The sequence below is a fragment of the Cottoperca gobio genome, chromosome 3, assembly GCF_900634415.1.
Source record: "Cottoperca gobio chromosome 3, fCotGob3.1, whole genome shotgun sequence".
Lineage (NCBI taxonomy): Eukaryota > Metazoa > Chordata > Actinopteri > Perciformes > Bovichtidae > Cottoperca > Cottoperca gobio.
The window spans coordinates 29956839-29966198 of NC_041357.1; the positions used below are offsets into that span (position 1 = coordinate 29956839).

Sequence of the window (9360 nt, forward strand, 5' to 3'; positions counted from 1 at the left end):
GAACAGGCATACTGGGCCCAGACCCGGGTCACCTGACCTGTTGGGCCTCTGTTTGAAGTCACTGTTAACATCTTCTTGGGAAGTTACAAAGAGACACAAAATGAATGTGTGGTCTCATAATCCGTCCATGCTGACAAGTGCAACGTTTCTGAGAATAGAAAGGTTGACGCTCAGACTACAGCTCACCTTCTCCTTCAGCACACTCAGCTTCTGCGTGACGTCCACGACCTCTGACTTTAACTCAGAGCGCTGTTTCTCTGAGCTGCTGCATTTCTTGGAAACATTCTCCAGCTGCGGAACAAAACAAACTAAATTAACTATTGCTGAATATTGAAATGTGACAAATAAAAAACTAAGAATAATAAGAAGTCCAAACTTACAGAGAGCTCCGTCTGAAGCAGCTTGTCAGAAACTTCTTTGTACTGAATTTCTTTTTCGCTCAAAGATTCTCGGAGGCCGTTGATGAGCTCGAGTTTCTCCGACGTCTTGGCTAAAGTATTCTCCTTCTCGATGAGCGAGCTTTCCAGGCACTCCTGTGCGTTACTCAGTCTGAAGAAATCGTTCAAACAAACTCCGTTAAACATTAAACACTTCATCAGAAGCCAGACTCAGGTACCGCTCTGCATCCTGCTGTATTCCATGTGAGTAGAGGTAGAGAAAGAGATGTGTGGTGAATGAAGCGCACCCTTTGAGCTGCTCGTTGAGGCTGCTCACCAGCAGCTGGTGCTTCTCTGCATCTCTGCTCTGTTGACTCCGGACGCTGGCCAGTTGGCTCTGCAGCCTCTCCGACTCATTCTGAGGACAGACAAACACAGATCAATATGCAAAAAGATTAAAGAGCATAACAAGAGGACATTCCCACTGCACACAGACGTGGAGGACGGAGACCCACTGGAGAATCATTCATGTGTTTTATGTGGTGATTAAGAACTTAGTCAAAGTGAAGTGAGACTTCCTACCCAGTGACTCTGAGACAAAAATGTTATTTGGAAAAACAGAACGAGTTCAAACAAGCACACCACACCATTAGCCGTCACCGCCAGAGGTGCTCTCCAGCGCACACGTACATGAGAGGCCCAACACACCTGAGAGGCCCAACATGGCTGCTCATCTTCACCTACATCAAACGTCACCTGTGTTAGAAGGGTCTGTTACAGAATCCTAGTCCTCAGGGGGGAAACATGCAAATCACTCATTGTCCCCTCAGTAGCAGAGTCAGCACTAAAGGTTCACCGACACACTATTCAACCCTGATTGACAGGTGAGATGGGAGGTTACCTGTAACGCCTCTATGCGAGCCTGCAGCTGCAGACGATCCTCCAGATCTTGACAGCGTTCCTCCAGGCTCAGTATCTGCTCCTGCAGCTGATTCCTTTCCAGCTCCAGCTCCTCCACAACAGACCGCAGACCGCCTGCAACAGTCAGCAGAGGGATTGTTAGTGAGGGATCTGACACCATCAAATCAAAGACATTGAGGAGCTTCATTTAGATTTCCACTGTAGTGATTTCATCAGGAGAGTTTCTCTAATGTCAACGTTATGAAGAAGCTTCTTCTGAAGTCCCAACAGTGAAACTCAACACTTCCTGCACAGATCTTTCAGATTAAAAGCCCTAAACAAGTTAACTATTTGAGAATGTACCGCGTAGCAGGGCTGTCACTATTTATTCAGAAGTTGAACTCAAGCACGGATAAAATAAATTGATAAATAATGATCTTTGTGAATTAATAGATCTTAATAAAAAAAGAAGAATGCAACTTCCTCAAAGAAACGTCACGACAATAAATGTGAAGTTATCTGTAAGCTGGTGTACAACATGCTTCAGGGTCACACTGTGGAAGGTGCATTCGTGTTCATTTTAGATAAATAACACGTTTTGGGACTTGAGTGTTTTAAAATGTGACAGCCCGACTGTGTCGGTACAACTGGGAAAGAAAGTGAATCAGTGGGATGTTAAGTGCCTCTTTAAACATCAGCTGACTAAAGATTAATTCATTCAAAGACTCAAAGACTCAAAGGCTCAAGGTTTAGCCAAAACACTCACAAAGTACATCAGACAGCTTTCCATTCAAAAACACAACTCGCCGATTATAATTCATCCTTTTTAAATAGCTGCTGATTGTTTGGTTCCATGACAAGCAGCATCTTCACAAGAGGATGAGAGGAAGTGGGGGAAACAAAGAGCAGAGCATGCAAACAATGAAAAACTAAACTTACCACGGCTGCATCTCCTCACCTACATTTATACCATCTCAAAGAACTCAATGCATTCAGTGGACCAATCCCAACAACACTAGCCAGCTCCACCAGCATGCACGTGTCCAAAGAAATACTGATGGGAATGGAAACCAAGGGACGAGTGTCTCACTCTGGTCCCAGAGTTAGTGTTGATACATGTGAGATTAGTTTCAGCTGAACTCATCCCAACAGTTTGTAAAACACAATAACTCAGTTTGTATATTACAATATTGGCAGGTTAGATGAAGAACACAAAAACAACCAACAGCCACAATCCAACACTCAATACGATACGTTTGGAGCGTTACGGGGAAAACAACGTCCACCCAAAAACAATCTCCCAAATTAAAAAGTGCGGATGAACGTGTGCATGCCAGTGAAAACTGTCTAGCGGGTCTCACACCTGTGTCAGGAGTACTGTACTCGGGCCACCAACCTCCCATGTTCTCTCCCTCCATCGGGGTCGTGCTCTCCGTATTAGCCTGCCCGTCAAACTCAAAGTCCTCCTGCAAGTGGGATACATCATTTCAAGCAGGGCCTCGTTACAAAGCATCAACTCTTTAAGCCTCCTGCGACGGTCCTCACTAAAGAAGACATGTCAGTGTTTAGAACACTCCCACCTCTTCACCTTGCTGTCAGACGGTCACAAGTGTTATCTACGCTCTCTTTAAAGCAGGGGTGTCACACGGGGTGTCACACGGGGTGTCACACAGACTCCTGTGACTACACAGTGTGATCTGTGAGTTGTAACGCACATGTGGAAGTTTTCTTTCGTAAGAAGTGTCAGGTTCATAATGTTTTGTAAAAAGATAGTTCATTAAATTTGAACATTTTCAGAATGTATTTCTGCTTTCTTGCACTAAAACAAAGGGAACATGTGGAGTTGTGGTTATTTACAGGTTATTGTGACGTTACTGGTCCGGCCCACTTGAGATCACATTGGGCTGTATGTGGCCCCTGAACTAACATGAATTTGACCCCCCCTGATCTAAAGCCACCAGACTCCATTGACACGGAGTTACTGACGCTGCTTTGTGCATGAATGCATCTTCAAGGTGTGTTGAGGTCAACTTGTAATTTGCATTATTTCATGCAGTAAGTGGTAAAAGTTGAATTTGCTTTAAATTGTTTTTAGAAACAAATTCAACTTCACCCTCATCATCAAACAATATACAATGCACACATATCAGCCGGTCCCCCTACCTGCAGGCTGCGTTGGGCCGGAGCTGCCAGCGTCTTGGCCCGGTGGTGTCCGAGCCCCCGAGCTTGAGTCAGCTCCTCCTCCAACTCCTGCTGCCGAGTGGCCAGTGCTGGATCGGAGCAGCCAGGAAAGAACCAGTCATCCTCAATCAGTTTTGTGCCACAGGGAGAGGGGGGAGTGTTGGGTTGGATTGAGGGTGTATTTATGGGGGGGGGAGGTGGGGTAATAAAATGGGTCGGACAGAATGACGGCAGAGTGAAAGATGAAGAACAGGTGATAAGTGTGGAAGGTGTTGGTGGTGTTTGATGAAGAGGGAGATGAGGCACATCACAAATAGAAAACAGTTTCATCCAACAGTGAAAGCAACAACAGAGACTGGAAGAAGCGAGGAGACGGAGAGACGGAGAGACGGAGAGACTCAAGGATGGAGGAAGAGACGGTAAAAGGGCCGTCCACACCAGGAAGCAGAAATATAACCATGTGACCAACACGCTCCAGCTGTGCCGGGGCCACGACATGGATATTGATGACTTGTTGCTGCTGTACGTTGCGCAGAGGAAGAAATATATAAAGGATATGAATAATAAGAAAACTGTTGAAAAGTAGCCGCGCTGTGCGTATTTCAGCTCCACGGAGGCGAGGGGCGAGAGACGCTGGGTGTTGTATTGTTGATAGAAAATATGTTGAAAGAGTACGAACAAATACAGCTTTGTATTGGGAGGGGTTCAGTGTTGTATAGACGAAGGGCTTCTTGGTGTGGACGGCGCTTTACTCTTCAGATATGAACACACTTTTGTATTTGCATAACCTGAGAAACAAAAGCAACATTCTGTCAGAGCCATGCACACCTCATTTGCATAGAGAAGGAAAAACAGCAAATCAAACACGTGGGAGACGGGAGCACAAGTGGCTTAGGGAGGAAGGAGAGCGGCCATTTTCATGAGTCACACTTAAAGTCGGTGTTTCCACGCCGTCTTCTACCGGACGACCGGACGCTTCTTTACTGACGGGACTCTTGCTTTGCCTTTTAGATTGTATTTTAATTTAGCATGTGTCGAGATGCAAGCAGGGCAGTGCCACATGAATTAGGCTGAACACAACATGTTCCCATCTGTTTGTGACAACAGGCTGATTATGATGTGTGGGGGGGTGAGGGGGGGTGGGGGTGGCAGCTCCAAGCAAGGGTGGGGCAGGAAAAGAAAAAGGAGTTGAGTGGGGTTAAGCAGCGTCAGTGAGGGTTCAGTGTGTAGCAGAAGTTAAGCAGAGGCTCTATTCAACAGGACTGTGCATATATACACAGTCTATATAAATCTATATAAACAGTATTATAGATATATATATATATATATTATTATAGAGATATATATATATAGATATATAGACATACAAACATTATGTATATATATAAAATATATAAAATAAATAGAGATATATATATATATAGAGAGATATATAGATATATATATATATATATATATATATATATATATACTAGAATATATTACAATATATAATAAAATATATAGACACACACATTATATTATATAATGATATATATAATTATGATATATCTATTTTATATATATATTATATATGAATATATATATAATTTATATATATATATAGATATATATAGATATATATATACATACATATAATATATATATATATATATATATACACACAACATATATATAATGATATATATAAGTAGATATATATATATAGTATATAGATATATATATATATATATAATTTATATATATATATATATATATATATATATATATATATATATATATATATAAATATATATATATATATAATTATATATATATATATATATATATATATATATATAATTATATATATATATATATATATATATATATGTCTTACATCTGATTAAGACTTTTAATTTACTTTTTTTTTAAATAGAAGATAAACTTTGTAAAGATTTAAATGAAACTTTGTGTTCTGCTATCCTGATCTGATAAGAATGATTAAAAAATTACCAACTACATAAAAACTGTTCATAAAATACTACTTGCATGTCTGAGACTGTGAAAACTGTTTAGATTCATGAACGTCCTGCCTTTTAAGACTTTAAAATGGAAACCCAGTTTAAGTTAGGAATCCAAAGCAAACAGCGGATCGAGTTCAGAAAACGGTTTTGATTTGCTTCTCTATGATCGAAGCCATCAGATCTTCAACAGAGAGGGAAATGATTGGTAACAGAGTCAGAAACAAAGACTTCCGTTGCCTTCAGACTCTCCCTTTAAGTTATAGCTTCTAAATAATATAATGGAAACTGGAGCAAAGACTTCTGGCAGAGAGTTTGTGGGCTGCAGCAGAGAAACAGAAGCGAAGGCTCAGCGTGATGAAGATGTGCTCAACATGTCTTTAGATATAAGCTCCAACTTAGATAGCAGTTGACTGGAAGAGAAAGCGTGCATGCTGTCGTCACCACAGAGCAACGTGTGACTCTTCAGCAATCATCTCAATCAGCTTCCCAAAGTAGCGCCACCTACATTAAATCACCACGTACTACAACCCCAGCAGTGACTGAAGACACCAAGACGCACGCCTCCATGAAACTCTGCTCACAAAGTAACTGCAGCCGTCTTTGAGAAGGTGTTGACTTCATTAATGTCACTTCATTCATTCACTAAGTCAGCGACTTGTCATTTGCCTTAAGTTAATGACAAATATATTGAGTGCATTCTGCTGCCTGTCCGGGGGGGGTCTGCCTGTCCGGGGGGGTCTGCCTGTCCGGAGGGGGTGCAGTGATGCAGTGATGAGTCGTGTGTGTTTCTCACCAGTGAGTTTAATGTTGCTTTTATATCCTAAAGTCGGAGACATCACAGGAGATAGCTTCATCCGTGATGACTGAAATAAGTCTTATGTGATAAATACTTTTAATATTAATATTGTTATTAGCCTACAAAGATAATCTAGATTATTACACGTGTTAGTCCCCCTCCCAGAGTTAGTACAAATGATCCCACCACAAAAGGAAACATTAGAAGTTGGGATGGTAATATTGGTAATGCTGCAACAATTAGTCGACTTCGTGTAAAGTGGAGCCAGATAAAAATTAATTAATAATAATAATTAACTATTTTCATCATCTTTTGAGTCATTTTTCAGAAAACAAGTTTTTAAATATGCAGATTTCCTGCTGTTCTCTGTTTCATATCATATTGAAGTGACTGAAAACTGAAAACAAAACTTTGAACGGCCTTGGACTTTGTGTGGTGGACGTTTGTTTACTATTTTATAGACCAAACAATTAATAGAGAAAATAATGGGAAGATTAATCGTTAAGAATCGTTAGTTGCAGCTCCAATTATTGTTGAATTATTCTGAAATGTGTTTGTGAGGCCACACCGGAAACCAAAGGGTGGAAAGAAGAAGAACAGAGAAGGAATGGAAAGAGGAACAACACAGGAGAGGGAGGAAAGGAAAAACAACATGGCAGACTGTAGCGTGCGGCCTGCCACTGTACTGCCTGCAGCTCGCCCCATCAGAAGGCGACACGGGGGAGCTGCGGGCAGTACAGTGAGCGGCGGCTGCACGGGAGGTTTGGGGAGCCTGCATGCACAAAACTGATGGGAAACTGTTCTGTGTGGCTGCTCCCATCCCTGGAACAGGGGCAGGAGTGGGGGGCGGAGCTCCACGAGATGGGAGGCAGCACAGGTGAAACCAAATGCTCCCCATTAACAACGGTGAGGACAGGGGGGGTGAGAAAAAGAAAATAATGTTGAGTCAGACAACAGAGGACACGTGGTAAACAATATAAAACAGACGGCGGCTACATCCACACTAACACCAGCGTTTTACTGACGTACGTCTCACGTCAACTGGGACGATACGCCGCGGGACGCCTGTCCTGCAACGCCTGTACATTGTTATCCATGTTGAATTAACCTCTGGAAGTTATGGATTTAAAAAGGTATGTTTAGTGTGGACGTGCTGCTGCACGACATGGTGGGGGGGGGGGGAGGGGGTATTAGGACAAATTAAAAGTTACGAAATTAACTAAAATTCACCCTCAGCTGATTATGTTCATTAAAACGTAAAACGTTACAGTGAAAGGTGTTTGGAATGTATCGTCCTCCGTCCTCCCAGGAGGATCCCCGTCCCAGGAGGGTCCCCGTCCCAGGAGGATCCCCATCCCAGGAGGGTCCCCGTCCCAGGAGGGTCCCCGTCCCAGGAGGATCACTATAACACTAATAGTGGATTTCTTTTATTAATTGTAATTTCAAAGTAAGAATTAAGAATGATCTGAATCGAAGTGAAGAGAATAGGAAGCCTAACCCTAACCCTAGATTTAGTTACATGACAGTATATTAAAGAAAACCGGGAGATAAATGCAATTTTAAGAAAAAGATAGAAAACAGATTTGCTTAAGTTTCTTATTAAACACTGAACCCTTTGTGCAGTTATTCAAACGAAGGCTTTTGATTAGCTTAAAGGCTTTTGTTGATATGAGCTCATCAGCGTCATCATTGGCAGATTAGGTGAGCATTAGGCAACATGTGTGACGGCGGAGCAGACTTCTGGTTGCTTTGTGACCCTGAAGGTTACAGCTGGTCACCTGGTGATCAACAGCGTGCAGTCGTCATCCTGCAGCTACAGCCTTACCCTCTCGTTCCTCCTCCATGTGGCTCATGCGGAGGACCATGGCGGCCTTCTCCTCCTTGGCTCGGTCCCTGGCGCTGACTGCATCGGACACCATCTCCTGCCACTCCAGCACCTGGCTCTGAGCGTCGTCAGCGCTGCCGGACTCACTGGCCTGTGAGCACACGCAGCAGAGTTACAGTTTCTGCAGCTTTCATGTCAAGTCAAGACTTTTTAAGAGCTTTTTATTCCACAGAGAATGAAATGTCATTTGTATCTTGATGTCATACTGGCAGAGGTTTGAAGGAGAGTCATCATGTTTTACATGAATGTATTGACATGTTTAATCAATGCAATAGTAAAATATAACACTAATGAATATATTAAGTCCAGTCTTCATACAAAGGCAACATCAGGCTTCATCGTGTTAAACATCGTGTTCTCCATTACGTCTGGTTTAATGTTCTCCATCGCAGCAAAGAGAACATCTAAAACTCAAGCAGCTGGTCACCACGCAGACGCTTCTCCCCGAGTGGAAAGCCTTTCTTTTGATTGATCATTTTAAGACCTATACAATCGAATTCAAGACATTGTCAGCCTCACATTTTAGACAACTAACAAGAAGCAGGTAACCGTAGAAACAGTCCTGACCTGAGAGGCTGCCCTCTTGGTGAACTGCTCCAGGTCTGCTTGTAGTGTCCTCTGCTGCTCCTCGTACACCACCAGCTTAGCCTCCAGCATTTCTTACAGAAAACACACAATGTTCATATCATATGCATTCATTGATATACAGCGATCAGACTTCACTGACTGCTTCTGCTGCACTAAACACAGAAGACACGGAGGTCGAGCTCGGTACCGGTCTGTGCTTTCAGCTCCTCATATTGCTCCACTTTCCAGAGGTTTTCCTGTCGCTCCTCCTCCAGTGCTGTGATACGACTGCGCAGGGCGTTCAGGTCTGGGGGGGCACCTCCAGCCTGAAGGGGACCATTTGACATGTTTATAATATAAGATATATAAGAGTTGTGTATTTGGATGTGTTTTATATGTTGACTCTGGAGAACACGTGCACGAGCTGTAGAAGATTAACCATTCTAGAGTTTCCTGTGATCACTTTAGGAACAAGTCTTTTCAGGCATTCTAACTATACAGTTTTCAAAAATGTAATCTAGACATTTCATAGTCTCACTTGGCTTTTCTTCAACTCCTCCTCCAACTGTCTGATCCGAGACTTAGACCACGCTTTCGTTTTCAGGAATTTGGCCTCGGACCTGTTGGCTTCGTCTGTTTTATTTTTTG

The 9360-nt window shown here is 42.5% G+C and overlaps 1 protein-coding gene across 2 annotated transcripts in view; it reads right to left on the reverse strand.

Annotated features, from left to right (window-relative positions):
* Positions 1 to 9360, reverse strand: part of LOC115028424 (golgin subfamily B member 1) — a 34978-nt gene that overhangs the window by 17626 nt on the left and 7992 nt on the right. Inside the window, exons 11-20 of one of the 2 annotated variants that reach the window (XM_029462223.1) lie at positions 9251 to 9360; positions 8921 to 9038; positions 8713 to 8804; positions 8086 to 8236; positions 3441 to 3547; positions 2674 to 2743; positions 1279 to 1412; positions 686 to 795; positions 381 to 549; positions 187 to 291 (exon numbers count right to left, since the gene is read on the reverse strand). The exon at positions 9251 to 9360 is cut by the window's right edge and continues 6 nt beyond it. In XM_029462223.1, the coding sequence (XP_029318083.1) occupies positions 187 to 291; positions 381 to 549; positions 686 to 795; positions 1279 to 1412; positions 2674 to 2743; positions 3441 to 3547; positions 8086 to 8236; positions 8713 to 8804; positions 8921 to 9038; positions 9251 to 9360 (1166 nt within the window). Of the gene's footprint in view, positions 1 to 186; positions 292 to 380; positions 550 to 685; positions 796 to 1278; positions 1413 to 2640; positions 2744 to 3440; positions 3548 to 8085; positions 8237 to 8712; positions 8805 to 8920; positions 9039 to 9250 lie in introns of both variants that reach the window. The other variant, XM_029462215.1, reaches the window with a different exon arrangement.